At 41.3% G+C, this 21474-nt stretch overlaps 1 protein-coding gene across 2 annotated transcripts in view; it reads left to right on the top strand.

The window, feature by feature from the left end:
• The window catches only part of med1 (mediator complex subunit 1), a 117465-nt gene extending 96556 nt beyond the window's left edge, over positions 1–20909 (top strand). For both annotated transcript variants that reach the window (XM_072249607.1, XM_072249608.1), the window contains 4 exons: positions 679–880; positions 9365–9460; positions 10775–10880; positions 11879–20909. In XM_072249607.1, the coding sequence (XP_072105708.1) occupies positions 679–880; positions 9365–9460; positions 10775–10880; positions 11879–15113 (3639 nt within the window). In that variant the 3' untranslated portion in view covers positions 15114–20909. The remainder of the gene's footprint in view (positions 1–678; positions 881–9364; positions 9461–10774; positions 10881–11878) is intronic.
• Positions 20910–21474: the final 565 nt, after the last annotated feature.

Here is a 21474-nt window from a genome sequence, read left to right on the forward strand (position 1 = left end):
ATATCGTGGGAAGAATGTACCGGCATTGAAAAGGGTCCAGAGGAGGTTCAAAAGAATGATCCTGGGAATGAAAGGGTTAAAATGAGTGTTTGATGGCTTTGATCCTGGACTCACTGGAGTTTAGAAGAATGAAGGTGGATCTCGTTGAAACCTTCTACTTTGTCTTATAGTCTGTGGTCAGTGGACAGTGCAAATGTTGGTCAGTGATGTACTGTATCTTTGAAGGACAGCACTGGATTTGGCTGTGATTTCCTCTGTAATTGTTGTCATTAACCAAAAGGGCTTTTGTATGTCTTTGTAAGCGTGATCTGTCTGGATAGCATTCATCTCTGCCCATGTAACTATAATAAACCAATAAGAAGTTTTAGAGGGCTTTGAATTCCATGAAACAGTTTGATAGTTTAGTGCAGTTTTGGGTGCTGTTTCAATTCGTGTTTAGGTACTGTGTGCTACTTGAGCAGTCTCAGGTGGCAGACATGCAGTAGCAGCTCTCACTTGTGCTTACCTTGAGTAGAATTAAGGGAAGGAGGGAGAAATGAAGACAGCTCTGCACTTTGACACATACCCTCCTCGGATAAAATCACTGATAAATGCATGCTGCTAATTGTGTCAAATCATCATTGCTTCACCATTGAGATTTTATGTACAGCATAAAAAACATTGTTGTTGTTGTTCTAGTCTTTGCCAGGCCAACAACATTGCTATTTTCTGAACAAAGACGCCCCAATCCACAATGGGAGGTGTTTACAAGGTGCGATGCTTCAGAAAATTCCTTTCAGGCACCCAGCTCAAGTGCCTCGGATCTTGGAACTTATCCGGCACCAAGTGGCATACAACACTCTTATTGGAAGCTGTGTGAAAAGGACCGTGCTGAAGGAAGGTAATGGCAACTCTTTTATGTTTGCAGTAACCTGTTGCTCTGAGTTCAGGGGGTGGAACCTGGCTATCCACTTTAATGTGACGGAAACCAACTATTTGACATATTGGGTCAGCTGTACCTTCTGATAGTGTCTGGGTCGGATCTTACCTTTCGATGCCATTCAGGGTCAGCATTTTATTCAAGTCTGAACAATTTGCTTCGTATCACTGCCTGTATTCAATGGAGTTTGGAAGAATGGGGGATCTTATTGAAACCTATCGCATAACGAAAGGCATAGATAGACTGGATGTAGAGAGGATGTTTTGTATAGTGGGAGAGTCTAAGACCAGAGAGCACTGCCTCGGATTAGAAGCACATCACTTTAGAACAGAGATGAGAAGGAATTTCTTTAGTCAAATGGTGGTTAATCTGTGGAATTAATTGCCACAGTTGGCTATGGAGACCAATTCTTTGGGTATATTTAAACAGAGGTTGATAGGTTCTTGATTTTTGCAGGCGTCAAAGATTATCCTAAATCCTAGAATGTTAATGTGCCTTCAGGTTCTTGTACCTTCTCTCTGATGATAGTAATAGGAACAGAGCATGTCCTGCGCAGTGGCCCCTCCATACCAGATGGTGATGCAACCCGATAATGTTGAAATCTGTTGAAATTTGCTTGTTTTTGGTGATGTACCAAATCTCCTCAAGCTTCTAATGAAATATAGCCATTGGTGTGCCACCTTTGTAATTGCATCAATATGTTGGGCCCAGGATAGATCTTCAAAGATGCTGACACCCAGGAACTGTTCGCCCTTTTCCACTGCTGGCCCCATGATGAGGACTGGATTGTGTTCTCCCGACTTAAAAGGTGGTGGTTCTGTCTGAGAGGAAGTGTGAAATATTTGCTATTGCACCTAATCTGTTTGTAAGAGATAGAAATAGAAGATGAAGAATTAGAACAGAGGGAAAAAGGTGGGGGGGTCGGGGGAGGGGGGAAGAACGGTGCTGGAACTGAATATGAAACACAACATCTGATATAAAAGAGAAAACTGGAAGAAAGCTCAGCAAGTCTAGCAGTGTCTGTGGAGAAAGAAGAATAGACTTAACATTACAAGTTAATACCTTTCATTGGCTCTCATACAAACAGGAAAGGATGGCATTGAAGATCATGAAATCAATATTAGGTTCTCAAGCCTATGATATTCCTAACTGGAAAATGTGGTTTATAAAATACAAAGGGGCAGAGATGGTCAGTCCTTTTCCCAGCATAGTTGGATCTGAAACTAAAGGGTGTAGGTTTAAGATGCAAGGTGAAAGAATTAGACCATAAGATGTAGTAGCAGAATTGGGCTATTTGGCTTATCGAGTCTGTTCCACCATTTGATCGTGGTTGATTTATTATCCCTCTCAACCCCATTCTCCTGCCTTCTCCCCATAACCTTTGACGCCCTGACTAATCAAGAACCTATCAACCTCTGTTTTAAATATACCCAATGACTTAGCTTCCAAAGTCATCTAAGGCAGTGAATTCCACAGATTCACCACCATCTTGCTAAAGAAATTCCTTCTCTCCTTTTTGTTCAGATACAAGGGAGGGAAGGTTTAGAGGGATACAGGCCAAACTCAGGCAAATGGGACTAGCTCAGGTAGGCACCTTGGTCTGCATGGGTGATTCGGACCAAAGGGCCTAGACAAATCGGACTAATAGTGGTATAGAAAGGCAACTGAAAGCCCAGGAACACTTGCAGACTGAACAAAAGTGTTCTGCAGAACAGTCACCTTATCTCCATTTGGCTGCTCCATAATAGAGCAGACCATACAGTGAATGCCGTATGCAGTAAACTGAACTGCACCTGTCAGTCACTTCATCTGAAAGGGATATTCATGTCATTGGCTGCTGAAAAGTGAAGTGGTAAAAGGGTAGGGGGTTGCATCTCCTATGGCTGCATCAAAGTGTACTGTGGAAAGGGTGGAATTAACAGGTAGTTATAGAAGGAACAGTTTGGAGTACTGAAAGCTTGGGGAGAAGGGGATGATCTGTTAAATGTAGAAGTTGTGTGGTGGAAGAGGAGGACAGGAAATCTTTGCTATGGATAGGAGGAGGAGGAGTGAGTGCAAAAGTGCAGGAAGTGGAACATTCGTGGCTGAGAGATATGTAGATAAACAGAAAACCTCTTAGAGGCACGGTGAGGGAAGTTATTGTCAGAAGCTCCAAATGAGACAAAATGGGAGAGTGGAATGTAATCTTTACAAGAAGCAGATGGGAGGAGGTTATAGTTATAACAGCTCTGCATCTTTACAGTGACCCCAGTATGTGCAAGGAAACAGCAATGATGAGTGAACATGAGCAAGGAGCTCCATTATTTTTTTTTTGGTCACAGCTGCTCACGCCATGCTTCTAGTTGGAAGTCGCTTTAATTCTCCATCCCAGCAAAGTCTCTCTGATCTTGCTAAGCTCAAGGCACGTTATAGCCCTCAGGTCTCATTGTTGCATTTAACAATTTCAGATAATCAACCTTTTGATGCAGGGTTGTTAACTTGTAACCTTTATTCCAATTTTCACTCTCCTGATCTACCATTTTATTTCAGATTTCCAGCCACTGCACTGTTTTATGGCACTCAATTCCAGCTTTTTGTCTCTGCTGTCAGTCATATCCTGCTTACAGCAACTCCAGACAGATTAGCTGTGATTAAAACTTTTCTTCATGCTCTCTTAGCCAACACCACCACATTTATTCATTCAGTCTGTCTTAGTCTCTCCCCTCTCACTGTTCTCTCTGCCCTCCTCCAATGTAAAATGATTCCTGTCTGGCCTGCTGAGTTCCTCCAGCATTTTGTCTGTTTGAATCCTCTGAAATAACAAGGAACAAAGAGATTGAGACTCACTGATTCTTGAGACTTCGGCGAAAACATGTCCCACTAAGAAGAGTGCTAATTCTGATGAAAATGAATGACATTTTCTTAAAATAATCAGGGTTGATCATCTGAGGGTCTTTTGCACAAATGCAACATTTTTTCATATGTTCTTAATTTTATAAATTATATGATAGCCCAGTACCCACAAAATCAGTTGTCCTCAGGCAAGAGATTATCATTTCAATTTGATAAAGTGTGAAAAAATAATTTAAAATTATTAATATATATGCCAGATGAAAGAGTAGAGTGAAAAACCTCAAGCTAAAAGCAGTGAACTTTCAATAATAGTTACTTATTTTGTGGTTGCTTAAAATGTGTCCCAAGTTTTTGTCAGCACTGTCAGATATTTATAAAAAAAAAATTCATTAAAAAATCAGGCAACCACATGGTCAACTGTATGCCTGAGGACTCTCTTTCCACCCTCCACATCTGCTAAATGCAACAAGGTCAAACAAGCTCCTGTAAGTTTGCTAGTTTTTCAATAATTTTTACATATTGATGTTGCTACTGTCACAACCATGACATGTCAACACTGTCTCTCGTACAGAAAGAATTATTTTAAATTATGACATAAATTTCTGCATTTTAAGTAGAGGCCAGAGGCAGCTAGCAATTAGGGAAAACAAGATGGCTCCTGTATACAACTCATGCATGTCATGTAAAAAAAAAAGTGTGTTTTTGTCACTACAGTCAGACGTTAACATCCTCGGGTTTTCTGTCTGGCGGTGGTGACACATAGTTTGACGGTGTTGACAAAAACATCCAAATCATCCTCAGTGGAGGCTTGAATATAATTTATGATCACAATAAATAGTAATATGGCTTGTAGTTTAAATTAAATTCATAGCAATTTTGCACAATTTCATAGTGATTCCATTAAATTCTGACCTTTTATGTATTTTAGGAAGTTATGGCTAGGCAGCAGCTATCAGTGGAGGAGCGAAGGAGAAGAAACAGGAAATACCAAAAAAAGCAGAGAGAGAAATTATATAGTGAGCCAGAGTTAAAGGAGGAATACCTGAGAAAGGAAAAGCAAATTGAAGAAGAGAGTAGAGGATGGGAAGATAAAAACTACCAGTGATTTGAATGAAAGGAAAAAGAGGAGTAAGAGAAAGGCATGGAAATGTAGACAGCAAGAGTCAAGAGAGCGTAAGAGAAAGGGCCCAGATCGCCCAGAAACTCCCCCAGATAGTCCATTGAATCAGACTATACAGGAGCCAGCTTACAGTAGGCAGTCTATAGTAGGGAAAAGGGAAAGAAAGAAAACAAGAGCAAGATACTTGAGAGAGATGAAACCTTTGAAAAATAAACTTCAAGAGATAATAAAAGATAGGAACAAACTGAAAAGGCATTGGTGACTAGAGCAAACTAGAAATAAAAAGACACAATCATCAAAAAACAGCAGATGCTACAGGGAAGCAAACTCAAAAACCCCTCCATCAAGAAAACCCTGCTCTTCCACAACTGTCTCATTCAAGAATTTAATCAAAACAAAAATAATTTACAGTCTGCTCAAACATCAAAGAACTTGACTCTGTTAGGCAGGGTTCTAAAGAAATATCGCCTGATACACCAGACAAAGCAGTTCGGGCTGACATACAACACACTGCGAAAGAGCAGGACTACTGACAAAAAACCCTCTTACATTCAAACAATAACCCCGATGGTTCAGGATTTCTACCATAATGCTGCACAAATGATGACTGACAAACAGGACACAATAACATGGAAGAAAATAAAGCATCAGAGAATGATTCTGACTGACACAATATTCAATCTTCACGGGGAATTCATCAAAAAGGAACCAGCTGTAGAACTCAGTTATTCGTCCTTCTGTGCTTTACGTCCATTCTATGTCACAGCACCAAAACCATCAGATTGAAAGACATGCCAGTACCATGAAAATGCAAAGCTGATGTTTGATGTCCTAACAGCATATGGTATTGACAAGTCTAGCAAATTGGAGGATAGTTTTGAACTTGTGTGTTGTTCTCAGACAAGCGAGGCATGTCTCTGTGCTCCTGCACCCGATGTCTCCACAAGCACACACTTCCCACCCCACAGCAAGAGTTGACCGATGTTGAGTGGCAGCGATGGGAACGAGTTCAGGACCAAACAGCAGATGGAATTCACTGCAATACAAGATATGTGAAGCGCAATGGCACACTGGCAGAGCTCATCAAACTGTATGAAGACAAACTAAAGGGTGAAACAACAACACGTGTGTGCTTGGTTCAGAACCAGTCCAGGGAATACAGGAGCTTGATACAGAACTGCAATGAAAGCACTGTAATTGACGTGGACTTTTCTGAGGCTTGGAAATATAGTTCTGAGGTACAGTCATGCCATCTTGGTCAGAACCTCCCACAGCTCAATCTGCGCAGTGGCATGTACACACAAAAGTAGAGAAAGCAGGATTTTGTATAATATCAGAATCCAAACGACAGGATGCTTCTGCCATTTGGACTCACTTGGAACAAGTCCTCAGAGATATTTGTTTAAAATTTCCAAAAGTTGATACCATTCAATTTTGGTCAGATGGCCCCAGCAGCAGTACAAAAACAAGAACTTCTCTCTCCTCTGCAATGTCCCTCCAACACTGGGTTTCCAGAGAACAACCTGGAACAACTTTGCCGCGTCACATGGCATTGGGGGAACTGTGAAAAGGACTGCAGACAGCCTTGTACTACGGAGGAATTACATTGTGGATGGTAAGATCTTCCATGAAATGGTTGGGAGCCTTTGCAGTACTCAGCTCTATTATAATTGCTGAAGGTGACATGCAGACATATGATGCAGTCCTTTCTCAACCACTATAACCTGTACCAACAACAGGGAAAATCCATCAGGTTATACCTTACGGAAACAGCATCCATTGCAGATAATTGTCATGTTTCTGTAGTGAACCACAGATGTGCCAGTGTTTCAGCCCAACAGCATTTCAGTTGTCTGAAAATATACATGCCAGGGTACAGGCTGAGGAGAATGATGGCCCGACCACAATGGGAAAGAACAGAGGGCCTTCGGCAATGCTGATGGAGGAAATGGAGCAGGAACCCCAGAGTTGTCCTGATGGGACTACGACAGATATATCTGCTGGTGTCATTAATTGTGGAGATTGGCTTGCTGTCATTTATGACCAAAACTGGTGGTTAGCAAAGGCTGTCCCTGTGGATGCTCATAATCAAGATGTTCAAGTGGAGTTCTTGCATCCGCGTGGGCCCAACACGCGTTTCCATCCAATCAGGTGGAAAGGATATGTGCTTCGTACCAGTCGAAAATATTCTGGTCAAACTGATGGAGCCATCATCACCAGGTCATGCAAGCAGGGCGAGGGAGATCTGCCACCTGTCTGCTGAAGTCATGGACTTCATAGAGGAGAAACATATTAATTGTCTACTTCCTGATAAAGCTGACGGAAGGTTTTTTGAAGATTTAAGCCCCAAAATGAATGGAATTTTTTTTTAAGTTCCTGGTGTGTTTTCTGATGTTTATGCTTAAACATTGCAGTTGTACTGTATTTTGCTGTTTACTGTTAATATTTACAGAAGGATAACATGTACATGAGATTGTTATTTGTTCTACCAAATTGTTAAGTAAAGTTGTTAAGCAAGGAGCATTGACTTGAGAGGTGAAAACGTTGGAATTGTTTGTTGTAATTGGGCCACTGCCACCACTGTCAGATGGAACTTCCTTTGTTTTAAATTAATATGCTTACAATCTGCTCCTCCAAAACAGTTTATTAAATTAAAGTAATTGTCTCTTTAAAATTAAAAACGTGTTTTTATGTCCAAAATTGTTATTTTGTATACTTAATGCTAATGATAAAAGTTGCATGATGTAAGAGTTTTTAAAGGAGTACACGTGAAATAGTATAAAAAATGAACAAAAGTGAATACAGGTTGCCCCCGTCATCCGGAGGTAGAGCGTTCCTATGAAACGGTTCGTAAGCCGGAATGTCGTAAAGCGAAGAAGCAATTACCATTTATTTATATGGGAACATTTTGTGAGCATTCGCAGACCCAAAAATAACCTACCAAATCATGCCAAATAACACACAAAACCTAAAGTAACAGTCCATATAGTAAAAGCAGGAATGATATGATAAATACACAGCTTATATAAAGTAGAAATACTTTTCCACAGTCATTGCGTGATGAACTGTTCTCCGTAGCAAAAATCTCACGCAAGCACCGTCAGCAAAACCCGGCGCAAGTGATCTCCAGTAACCTTTAAGCTATGAAGCTGCTAAATCATACCAAATAACATGTAAAGATACACAGCCGATATAAAGTAGAAATATGTATGTACAGTGTAGTATCACTTACTGGAATTGGGACAGTGTTGAACACACTGATGATGGTGTGTTAGGCTGAGTCGGAGGTTGGGGTAGTGCAGTGGCCCCCACCCTCCGGGTAGCGACCCAATACATTGCCACAAAGCATGCAGGGGTCCAGCGGTAGCCGGGAGGCACACAGCACATCTTTAAGAAAAAAGCCAAAATAAACAAGCTAATTAATTAGGTGCTGCCCAGCACGTAATTAATTAGCATGTTTATTTCAGCCTTTTAGCGCGCGCTGATTTTTTCGTAACAGTGAAAACACCTGTTAGCGAAAACAGGGTACTAATGTAAGTCTTTCGTAACAGTGAGGTTTCGTAAAGCGACCGTTCGTAAAGCGGGGGACACCTGTATACAACATTTAACAGCATATATGTGTACCTATGGTGTAGACACAATGATTTAAAAGCTCTAAATCTATATAAGACTAAATAAATAGGAATAGTTAGCTTTTTATTGTGTCTGACTGTGTTGACAAAAACTAAGTAATGATAGGAAGAACATATTTTATGAAAAAATTACAAAATCAGGAGGTTGCACAGAAATATTGCTTGATTACTGAGACTTTGTTCTATAAACATACAAGTTTAGATTTCTTAACATTTAAATATTTTTCTTTTCAAAATTAAAACCTGTTTTATCCAAGTTCTCAAGAATCAGTGACCTGTCTTGATGCAAAATATTTAAAAGAGTGAGTGCTGACTGAAGGACTACTAAATGACCAGAGAGATTCTGGCTTTGTACATATTTGGCAGGAAATGAGGCATGAGGGGGGTATGGTAGTGCAGTATATTGAAAGGATATGATGATATAGTTTAAAAGGTAGAATTATAGAGTGAAAGGATTGAAAAGTTAGTTTTGTCCTGGAACTTTGAAAAAGTTGTTTTCTTACCAAAAATGATGCTTTCAATCTTTGAGATCAATAGCATTGCTACTTGCCCTGCAAGGGTGCCCCAATGTAAAAATCACTGACTTTTAAAATGTGTTAGTTTATGAATATGCAGAGCAATTTTGAAGCTCCACATAAGTTGCTAGACTGAGTTTCTCCAGCATCTTGTGTGTTGCTCCAGATTCCGGCATCTACAATCTCTTGCAGCTCCAAGACTGAAGTGCCAGTCATTAACAAAATGAGGAAACTGGGATATTATCAAATTTGAATCGAGTTTCCATCTTATCTACCTAAATAGCATTCTGAATGTTCTTTTCGCTGCAGTGTTCTTATCATTGCAATGTGAATCATGTGTTTGCAGATCTGCCTGGCCGTTTGCAGTTTGAAGTGTGCCCGCTGACTGACACCAGCTTCAGCCTCTCCTTCCAGCACCCAGTCAATGACTCCCTTGTGTGTGGTATGCTACTGAGTATTTCTGCCTATGTAGTCTTGATTACTGAAAGCTGTGTAACTACAGACACAACAATAAATAGTCTGGTGTTGTGACAGGAATGCCTTTTTGTTCTCCAAGTATTTCCCCTCTGACTTGTGCTGTAAAGGTATAGAAGCCACACAGCTGTTAACCGATACCTACGCCAAGTGGCTGTTGTCCTCTGTGATACTCGGTGAGGCGTGGCACCACTGTGACCAGCCATGGTTGCTGAGCCATGGAGCCTGCATCTGCCATCAAACATCCATTTACAGAGATCCTATGCTCCCTGCTCATTTCCTTCAGTGCCCAGAGATTCTACCACTCTCCTACATGTTAGGTGCAATTGAACTACCAACCTGCACGTGTCTAGGGTGTAGGAGGAAACAAGGGCATTTACTGGGAATCCACATTGTCACGGGGAAACCATGCAAATACCAGAGGCATACCGGAGGTCAGGATTAAACCTGGATCACTATTGCTGTGAAGGAGCGGCTCTGTTAGATGACTCAGTATGCCTTCTGCAGTGAAATCTGTTAGCTCGGCCACTTAGCCTAGGATCCTCCCATCCACTTCATGTCTGGCAACATATTCAACATGTGGACAAGCCGAGGGAATTGTAGACTGGAGCTATATTTTTTAAAAAGGCCACTCAACTTAAATTGCCTGTGCTGCTTCCAAAGCAGAACTGTTCAACTCGTCTCACTCCCCTGATCTTTCCTCTTAGCCCTGTAAGTTTTCATCAAAGTACTTTTTGAACTTCTATAACCATTTGGGCTACATTATTAGTGTTGGTTTTCTGCATTTAGAAAGTAATTCTCCCCATCTCCCTGTTTCTTCACGCTGTTGTTGTTAGAGAAGAGATGCCCTGATTGCATCGGAGAACCTGTTATTCTGCTCTACCATTGAGCTTCTCGATCTCTAGGTACATTACATCTATGATCAACTCTTGATTGTTCAGAAATCCTGATGGTGATGTTTCCTTCACTCCCTTTAAACTCATCATGTTAACTGGAATATCTATTGTCCTACAGTGTCACAACTTTTTTAAAAAACTAATCAATTAAAATTGTGTTGGGGTTGTAATAGTACTAGTCCAGCAAATCTGCCAATATGGCACCACCAGAGTCTTCAGGGTGTGGATTACCAGAGTTTAAATATTTCCAAGCTTCATTTTCAGTTGTTCTGCTGCTGAGAAACCACCTTTTTTTTAAAAAAAGTGTCACCACTTGTGGTCATGATCTTCGGGGGTAGCTTCTATTCTCCTTTTTAATTTTTTTTCACTGCTGTTTATTTTACCAGTTGTGATGGATGTACTGGACTCCAGGCAAGTAAGCTGTAAGCTGTATAAAGGACTTTCTGATGCCCTCATCTGCACTGATGACTTCATTACCAGAGTGGTGCAGAGGTAAGTATTTTCTCTGAACCTGGCTCGCCCTAGTGAAACATGTGGCAGAAGATCAGGAGTGGGGGGGTGGGATGGAATGAGGGGGGTGGTGTTATGAGTGAGGACATTCACCAAGTAATTCAAAACCCATTTTGAGGGAGCATTCTGGCATTAATTTCAATGTTGGAGCTAACATTCTCTGGCTGTCTAATGGGAGGAGGTTTGTTGATTTAAGACAGACACAGACCTGAGAATCTCTAGCTTGATGGAGTTCAGAGGATGACTTAAACACAGTATTCTGTTCCTAATCAACTATGCTAACTTGATCGCAACTAAGATAGCAATGTAATACAGCTGCTATCAGACCACTGCAACTGCAGAACATGAAAGCTCCAATCCGGATATCTAGATAGAGCCTTTTTTATACTTTAGAATAGGAATAACTTGGGCAGTGGAAATAAAAGAATTATTTGACATGTATTGGGATACCTTTCTTCACTGAAGGTTTTAATAGTTCATAGTTACTTGGTATTGTACAGAATCAGAATCAGGTTTAATATTACTGGCCTGTCATGAAATTTGTTTTGTGACATAATTACAGTGCAATGCATATAAATACTGTAAATTACAATAAGAAATGTATGTAAATATTAAATAGGTAATGTAAAAATAGTGAGGTGGTGTTTGTAGGCTGGGTCACTCTCTGTTCAGAAATCTGGTGCAGAGGAAAAGGCTGTCTCTAAAGCTTGTATATCGTATAGCACGAAACATGCCCTTCTGCCCATGTTGTCCATGCTGACCAAGATGCCCAACTAAGCTAGTTCTATTTGGCCCACATCCTTTTAAACCTGTCCTTTATGATGTTGTTAACGGAAGGGGGGGTTTGCAGTTTTCTGTGTGCAGTCATAGAATTTTCTTGATAAAGAAGTTCTTTATTGAATTCTTCTTTGGTGCGGCCTGACAGTTTGATAAATTCCTGGTGGGTGTGAGTGATTCCTCTGGCCCCCTGTGTTTTTCAGGTGTATGTCCATCCCGGTGACAATGCGAGCCATCCGCCGCAAGGCTGAGACCATCCAAGCAGACACGCCAGCTTTGCCGCTCATTGCCGAGACGGTGGAGGATATGCTGAAGCGGAACCCGCCTCCCCCCAGCAGTCCGGGCTACAGCACACAGCTGGGTAACAACCCACCGAGCGGCACCACCACGCCAACCAGCACCTTTCCCGGGCCTATCTCCACCATCTTCAACTTACAGGGCATGAAGGAGAGGCACGAATCTGGACACGGGGACGACTCCTTTAAGGTCAACCAGAACCCGATCCTGACGAGTTTACTACAGATCACGGGGAGTGTAGGCTCTTCCATCGGTTCGAGCCCTACCCCGCCCGGCCACACGCCCCCACCAGTTTCTTCCCCTGCAAGTAATACCAAGAACCACCCCATGCTGATGAATCTGCTCAAGGACAACCCAAGCCAGGATTTCTCCACGCTGTATGGCAGCAGCCCCCTGGAGAGGCAGAACTCTTCCTCCAGCTCACCTAGAATTGATGTAGCTTCGGGCAGCACAAAGCAGAAGAAGAAGAGGACACGGTCGCAGACAGATAAACCCAAGCAACCTCAGACTGAGGAGGACTTTCAGAGAGAGCTCATCTCCATGGACTTCGATGCCCCTAACAGTGTCTTTGATGTGAACCTGGCTGGAGATACTTTGGACACCCCACATATTACCCCTGCCCCCAGTCAGTGTAACACTCCTCCTACAACATACCCTCCAACTGTGGTGCATTCCCAGCAATCAGGCACACAGAGAATGGTACGCCTCTCCAGCACAGACAGTATTGGAGCTGATGTTACAGAGATTCTGTCAGACATAGCGGAGCAAACTACTAAGCTGGCTGCCTCTGTGGACGACTGTCAGTCTGTTGGGACCCCTGTCCGTGATTCTCTGAGCTCAACCCATTCTGCGGTGAATAGTACGTTTGATGCGGATGTTTTCCAGGCTGGAAGCAATGAGAATGCGTACACTGACCCTGCAGATTTAATAGCAGACGCCACTGCCACTCCAAATAGTGACTCATCAAACCAGTTTTTTCCTGATGGAGTAGATTTTTTATTGGAAAATCAAGGTGGGAACAATTTTGTGAGCAGTTATTTTGACGAGAACAGCCAAAGTGGTGATATGGATGAGATGAAAAGTTTCCCCTCACAGGGGTCTGCCTCAATGAATGTGCAGGCAATGAGTAGTGACACAGGAGAACGTTCCAAAGGGAGCAGCCACACTGACATGGTGGATTTTAGTATGTTTACAAACAGCAATAAATCATTAGGATCATCGGAGGGGATAGAACACTCACACTCGGGGAATCAGAGCCCTTTACTGAGCACGGTGGAGGTTGCGAAAATGGACAAGTCTCAGAAACAGCGGTCCAGCAAGGAAGGAAATGGCGGAGGGAGCAGCAGTTTGTCTGGAATGGCCATTGACAGTAAACCCGGGAAGCGTACTCGGACTCCGTCAAGTGATGGGAAGAGCAAAGAAAAGCCTCCAAAGCGCAAGAAAACAGACTCTGAAAGCAAGTCTCCATCTCACAGCGTGTCGGGTCGTCCCTTCACACCCCCTGCCAGCACCTCTGGCTCCAAGTCCCCTGGGAGCTCCGGGCGATCGCAGACTCCACCCAGTGTGGCCACTCCCCCCATCCCCAAAATTACAATTCAGATTCGCAAGGAGATTGTCGGCAAGTCATCTTCGCACAGTCAGTTTGGGTCTGGCCCCTCATCCAGCAGTAAAAGTCACCACTCCCATTCTTCCAATTCCTCTTCAAGCAAATTGAAAAGCAGCAAGTCCGAGAGCTCTTGCAGCTCAAAAATGAGCAGCAGTAGCCTGTATCCAGGGCAAAGCAGTACCAGTTCTAGTCAGTCCAAGAGCTCCTCGCAGTCCATGGGAAAGCCCAGCTCTTCTCCAGTCACCAAGCATGGTTTGACCAGCAGTGGCAGCTTGTCCAGTAACAGCAGTAGCAAAATGAAGCCGCAGGTCAAGTCATCCTCATCCCTGGCCAATCCATCTGGAGGGAAGCCCAACGTGTCTCCCTCACACTCAAGACCTTCGGGAAACTCAGAGAAACTCTCGTCTCCCTTGAAGCCCATTCCGGGGACTCCGCCAACAAAGGCGAAGTCTCCAGTCAGCTCTGGCTCAGGGAGCTCTCACATGTCAGGGTCTGGTTCTAGCTCGAGCATGAAGCAGTCCTCTGGTATGGCATCGTCCAGTTCCCTGAGCCAGAAACCTCCAACCTCATCTTCCTCCTCATCATCCTCATCCTCCTCATCCTCATCATCTTCTGCTTCCTCGATGTCTTCATCTCAAAATGCTCACGGAAATTTAATCAAAGGAAAGTCTCCCAGTCGGACCAAGAAGCCGTCTCTGACAGCAGTGATCGATAAACTGAAACATGGTGTGGGTGGTGTTGGTGGTTCCAGTTCCGAAGATGGTACAGATGGTCAAATGGCAGCATCAGCGATGTCGTCCACTCATAACATCCCATCCAAACACAACATGTCACCAGTGGATTACCAGGGAAAACGTGAGAAAAGTGACAAAGAAAGCAAATCCAAGGTCTCTGTCTCAGGGGGTTCTGGTGATAGTGGGAAGAAATCCTCAGACTCTAAGAATGGCGGAGGAACAGGTGTGGCAAAAATCATCATTAGTAAACATGATGGTGGTTCACCAAGCATCAAGGCCAAGGTGACCTTGCAGAAACCGAATGATGGCAGTGGTGACAGCTTGAGGCCACAGATAACTGGAGCAAAGAACTATGGCTCACCCTTGTTCAGTGGTTCAACACCAAAACACGAACGCTGTTCCCCGAGTTACAGCAAGTCCCCTGCCTACACCCCTCAAGGTGGCGATAGTGGCAGTGAGTCGGGGTCGTCCTTTGCAGAGAAGTCCCACCAGAATAGTCCCAGCTCGGATGATGATGTCCGGCCGCTCCCCGAATATAGTTTGGAGAAGCATAAAAAGCACAAAAAGGAGAAGAAGAAAGGGAAGGACAAGGATCGGGACCGGGACCGAGACAGAGAGAAGAAAAAATCTCACTCTAGCATTAAGCCAGAAAATTGGTCAAAGTCTCCTATATCAACTGACCAATCCTTGTCCATGGCAGGGAGCACATCCATGAACTCTGAAAGGTCATCCCGCCCCAGTCCAGCATTTTTGATTGGTGATGATGATGACCTGATGAATGTGGCCCTGATTGGTAACTGAAATGAAACACATTGTTGATAAACCAAAATAGTCAATCAACAGTACTATGATTGTATTTTGCTTCCAACTACGAGGTTCTTGGCTTTGTCCCATTTGGTAGGTGCCTCGGTCACACAAAAATAATGTTCTAAGTTAACCATTATTTTTAATGTCAGCATCCAGTTATCAACGGTGTATATGAAATTTTCTGTACAATTTTGAGTTGGTAGTCTATGACAAGATTTACATGAACATCCTCTTGTCTTCCTTTACAGAAGAAGGTTGGATCAAATCTAAGTTAAAAGGGGGTCCTTTGCGCAAGGTTTTCTTTGAATTTCTTAGCAGAGCCTAGAATATTCCAAATCTGGGTCTATCATGACTGTGTTTGCTTGCCACATTTACAGGTCATTTTATTAACCTAAAGCTATTTTAAAATCAAAAGAGGTTGTTCTTTTGTGTGTTAAAGCCTTCCGTATTTTTCTTAAAGTCAAAATGGCCTGTGTGCTTAATTTTCTGGGACTCCCCATAAAGATAGATTTTATTTAACTATTTGCTAGGCCCAGATTCTTTTACATAAAACCTAATGTGCTTTTAGATGCTATTTTTAACTATTTATTAATCTCTTAATTTCAGAATTCAATTCATTTTAACAGCTTCTAAAGCTTTGTTAATCCATTTTGAAAACAAAATTTGTACATTGCTTTAAATGTCCCAGTTGTACTACAGTGCTGTTTTCTTTGATTATTTTTGTGAAAAGCAAGAATGCATTTGTATAATTAATTGTATTGACCTTTTAAAGTTGATAGTTCTGCTTGTTTGGAGAATGTCTCTATCACTTTTCTATAGCCTCTGCCTCAACTGTAAGTTTGAGAATGTGATTTGCAATTCCACTACCCCTCAGTGTTATGCTATGAGATGGATGGTGGAGTTTGCATTTAAACCATATGTTTAACCTAAAGGTAATGTTGCTCTACAAATGTCCAAATTGTTCTCTTTGATGCTTATTTTATTTTCCATAATTTTGTGTCCTCAGTGTGACCATTGAATCCACAAATGTGAAGGTTTTCCCATTTTGCATTAATAACTGCTGAATTATGCTTAATAGGCTTAATAGAGACCTAGTAGACACCTAAAGAACCCTGATCTTTAAGATTTTTTTTTAACCTTCCAAAAGTTAAAGGAACTTGATACCCAAGTTGAAAAGCTTATCACTGGGAAGCGAGATTATATTCTGTTTTAGGTGAGGGTTCTCACCCACTGGGAGAGTCAGATGGCCAGTGTACTAATGTGTTGATTGGCAATATCAGTTCAAGACCATATATTCGAGCCATGGATCCACATTGCTGAGTGGTTCATAATTAGTAATAGTAAGTACATGAGCTGTTACTGTATCCAGTAGTAATTAAGAACCACTGAGCAAAAATTTTGTGAAACTCTACTTGGCAAATGCATTTATTGATTTCCTCGCCCAGACTTGATCATGATACAAGATTCATATGAAAAGACCCCCCCCCCCCCCCCAATTATCTGAATCATTGTATAGATCAGAACCATTTTATAATTATGGTATATCCCATTTTAATGCTCATATTTCCAATGTTTTTACTTTGCTAGAGTAGCCTACTTGGTGCCTTGAGGTCATTCTCCCATTTAGACCACAAGACATAGGAGCAGAATTAGGCCATTTGGCCCATCGAGTCTGCTCTGCCATTTCATCATGGCTGATCCATTTCCCTCTGAGCCCCAATCTCCTGCCTTCTCCCTGTATCCTTTCACACCCTGACTAATCAGAATCTATCAACCTCTGCCCTAAACACACCCAATGACTTGGCCTCCACAGCCACCTGTGGCAATGAATTCCACAGATTCACCACCCACTGGCTAAAGAAAGTCCTCTTCATCTCCATTCTAAATGGACATTCCTCAATTGAGGTTGCATTCTCCCATCCTAGACTCCCCCACCATTAAAAACATGCACTCCATTTAGGCCTTCCAACATTCAATAGGTTTCAATGTGATTTCCCCCCTCATTCTTCTGAATTGCAGCGAGTAAAGATCCAGAGCCTTATTTTGCTAAGCAGCCTCATGTGTGGCACCTTGTCAAGAGACTTCTGAAAATCCAGTTCACAGCATCCACTGATTCTCCTTTGTCTATTCTGCTTGTTATTTCTTCAAAGAATTTTAACAGATTTGTCCGGCAAGGTTTGCCCTTAAGGAAACCGTGCTGACTTTGGCCTATTTATCATGTTCCTCCGAATGTCCCAAAACCACATCCTTAACAATTGACCCCAACATCTACCAACCACTGAGGTCAGGCTAACTGGCCTGTAAATTTTCTTTCTTCTGCCTCCCTCCTTTCTTGAAGAGTGGAGTGAGATTGTATTTCTTAAAGTCAAAATGGCCTGTGTGCTTAATTTTCTGGGACTCCTCATAAAGATAGATTTTATTTAACTATTTGATTTATCTAACTCTTTGCTTCAAAAAATCCGTCATACATTGAAGACCAGTTATATAAATTCTATCACAATGGAAATTAGTGTTGGGGTATTTAACTTAAAGTCAGCCAACAGTTTTCATCTGGGCACGAAGTGCAAGTTATCTCCATTATTTTAAGGTAGCTTGTTGTGGTACTAATGTCAAGTGAACTCTGAGTGTTTCTTTGCTTCCCTTTTTGACCTTGGTGTGACTAAAGCTCAAATGTACACTTATTATACAGAGCCATACAAGGGGCAGCTAATTGGCCCACATAGGTCAAAAGCTGTTGAGCCTAATAACACCCTCCAGCTCTCAATCCATAGGCTTCGATAATTGTGCATTAAGTGCACACTCAGCTGCTTTTTAAATGTGTTGAGTGTTTCTGCTTTCAGGCAGAGCTCCATGCCTCCCCCATTCTCGGGGTGTTTTTTTTTCCACCAGCAACACTATAATTTTTATGTCATTTACTTTAACCCCATGCCCCCTTGTCTTGCCCTCACATTTCTGTTTTCCCTACCACAGCCTGTAATATTTTATTTTTATTTTATATTAGCAATACAGTGCATAGTAGGCCCTTCAAGCCACCCCAGCCCAGCAAGCCCCAACTAACCCTAACCTAATTACAGGATCACTTATAGTGACCAATTCACCTAGCCAGTAGCTCTTTGGACTGTGGGAGGAAGCCAAAGCACCTGGAGAAAAGCCACATGTTCCACAGCGAGGATGTACATACACCTTACAGGACGCTGTTGGAATTGAACTCAAGAACGCCCGGAGCCGTAATAGTGCCACACTAACTGCTCCACTGCCATGGTATCCAAAACTACCTTGACCATCAGCTTGCTTAGCAGAGACAAAGAATCCACCCCATATTTCCCCCAGCTGTAGATTTTGAGACAAGAAGTACCTTGGAAAACACTTCCTTTGAGTGTGAGAATTAGAATATACCTGTCTAAATAAGGTGTGGATCTTTTGTTATGAAGAAATAATAGTAGTGGGAATTCAACTGGCTGTCATTGGGAAGTTTTTTTAATTCAAGGTGACCAACCTTACTAAAACAGGCAGGGGTACAATGGCTCATTGTTAAATCAGTCAAATTTGAAGGAACCTATATTGGCAGTATTAAGAAACCAAAAATTAATGGTAACTGAGGTGTGTTTCAAGCATTTGAATTAGGTACTGTTATTAATTACAGCTTATATTGAATCATAAACTTTTAAAATACGAAAGTTTCCATGGGTATTGTTTTTGTTATTCTATAAGTCAAAACAGTTTTCCCATTGATTTGTGTAAAAGTCTCAGTCTTGGAAATGGTGCAATACACAATGTTGGAGAAACTGAGTGAGTCAAGCAACATCTATGGAGGAAAATGGGCAATTGCTGTTTTGAATCCAGACTTTTTAATCAGTACTAAAAAAAATTGATTGTCCATTCCCTACCATAGATGCTGTTTGGCTTGCTGAGTTCTTCCAGCGTTTTGTGTATTGCTTCAGATTTCCAGCATTTGCAGTCTTTATTGTGTCTCTGTCTTAGAAGTGATGTCCATTTGAAATCATGATGTACTTCAGAATTAAATTGTGAAATGATTAGTTCCTGTTGAGGAGCTCTGAAATGCAGCTGAGTGGAAACGCCATGAAGATACTGCAGATTTCTCAACTGTTATGTTTTTATGATAAATTGTAAAAGCAGAACTTTACAGGAACTCTACGGTGGCCTATTATGTGTACCCTGGTGATTTTCTTTGCCACCTGCAATCTGTTCTCTTCCTCTCTTCCAGCACCCATCAGAAACTAACAGAATTCCTTTTTAGATTTGTATATTTTTAAAGGTCTCTATTTCAATCTTTAAAATCCTGCAAAACTTATTTAACAAGAACAATTACATGAATCCTTTTTGTTATTTCAAACTGATACAACTGGCTTAATAAAAATGGAACATGGTCGAAATCCACAAATGGTCGGTAGTTGAGAGGATAGTGATTTGGAGTTGAACAAATTCCTTGAGGTAACTCCACCAGAAACTTTTAAAGTAACACACAAAATGCTGGAGGAACTTAGGTCTGGCAGCATCTATAGAAAGGAATTAATAGTCAACCAACTTTCAAACCATCAGTTTCTTTTAACTGCTTCCTGGGTGATTGGCAGTGTGTTCTCTTCAGCAGTTTATAGGTATAAAAATTAAGATTTGCTTAAAATTACAATCATTTCTTTTTATTTATGAATATCAAGTATTGAAACCAGCCTACCATTCAAGGGGTAGGAGAAGATCATGAAGTGTTGAAGAAAATATTAGTAATTTTATTGTGTATTAAATGTTCTGTTAATGTCTCAAATATTAGTTATGTCTCTTCAGATAAAACGGTCCCCATTTCAGGTAAAATTTTTAAAAAATCAAAAATATATTTGTGGTTGAAAGATTAACTTAACTGGATATATTGATGTATATATGTCCCTAGTGGTAGTCTGTGTGCCTGCCAAATTGGCACAAGATAATGCTGCCATGAATCTAGAGGATTAAGGTTATATCTTGCATAAAGCTGAACATCATAAATTAGAATCACAGGCTTTTTTTCTAACCTGTGCTAAGTTTAAATGGTCTGACCATGTCCATTAGGCTAGAGGGAGAGGCCTTCGGGTGCAGTTTATCATCACTGTACAGTGTTCCTGGCCTAAACCCGGTTGAGAAGGGATATTATTGGTATTTGGGCAGATGGCCAAGCACAAGCTGTTGTGGTACTCATCATGTTCAGAGACCCAAATGTGGTCTGGGCCCAAATGAAAGATGCCTACTTCAAGGGCATTTTAGAAGTCATCCCAATAATCATTGGTAACTCCAGAGAAAACTAGGGTCAGAAATTAACTTTGGAACTTCATTCTAAAATTTCTGTTCCACTCTCCTGATCAGGGAACTATTTTGAAATGTCCAGAGGATGTTTGAGATGATTGGTTGCCTGTGTATATAAACAAAAGTCAAAATATTTGATTTTGTTTCAAATTATTTCCACAAACATTGTTTTTTTCAATAAACTATTTTTATACGTATTTTGGCATAAAACCTTGACATTTCTCTATACAGTGATCTTGCAGTGTGTGGGCTAAGGACCCAGTGTTTTCCAAAGCAGATGTAACTAAAAGAAAATGGTTGACTGTCTTGTGCTTTGTGAAGTGATCTTTGCTTTAATATACTCTTTAGCATGTAAATGAGTTGTGAATTTCCTCTTATTACCCAGGTTTGATTTGTGCCATACTTTTTTGCAAAATGTAAATTCCCATCATTTTCACAATAGAGAATGTTACTTTGTAATGTTATTATCCACACTTGCAAATAAACAATTCAGCAGGACGATGTCTCTGTGTGTTCGAATTTCCCATTTGCAGTGATCTCTGGATTCTCTGATGGGGTGTAATTTTGGTTTATAACTAGTTTCAGCTACATAGATTTAATATAATTTGTGGATAAACTGGATAGAGAAGGGCTGTATTTACCTAGTTTCCTAATAATACACCTCCAGCCTCATGAGTATTCAAAACCATCAGAATTCGGATTATTATCACTAACATGTACATGAAATTTGGTTTGCTGCAGCAGTACAGTGGACTGCATAAAATGTACTGTAAATTATTATGAAGATGGAGAAATATATTTTAAAGTTGAATTTGAATTGACATAATTACATCCTTCATATACACGAGGAGTAAAAATCTTTACGTTATGTCTCGACTAAATGAGCAGGGGAAATTTATAGTAATTTATAACAAATAGTATGTACAAAAGAGTAGTGTTCATAGGTCTATTGTCTGTTGGGAAATCTGATGGTAATAATGAGAAGAGGGTATGTCCTGGGTGGTGGGGATCCTTACTGATGGAGCTGGCCGAGTTTACAACTCTGCAGCTTTTTCAGATCCTA

The sequence above is a fragment of the Mobula birostris genome, chromosome X (assembly GCF_030028105.1).
Source record: "Mobula birostris isolate sMobBir1 chromosome X, sMobBir1.hap1, whole genome shotgun sequence".
Classification (NCBI taxonomy): Eukaryota; Metazoa; Chordata; class Chondrichthyes; order Myliobatiformes; family Myliobatidae; genus Mobula; species Mobula birostris.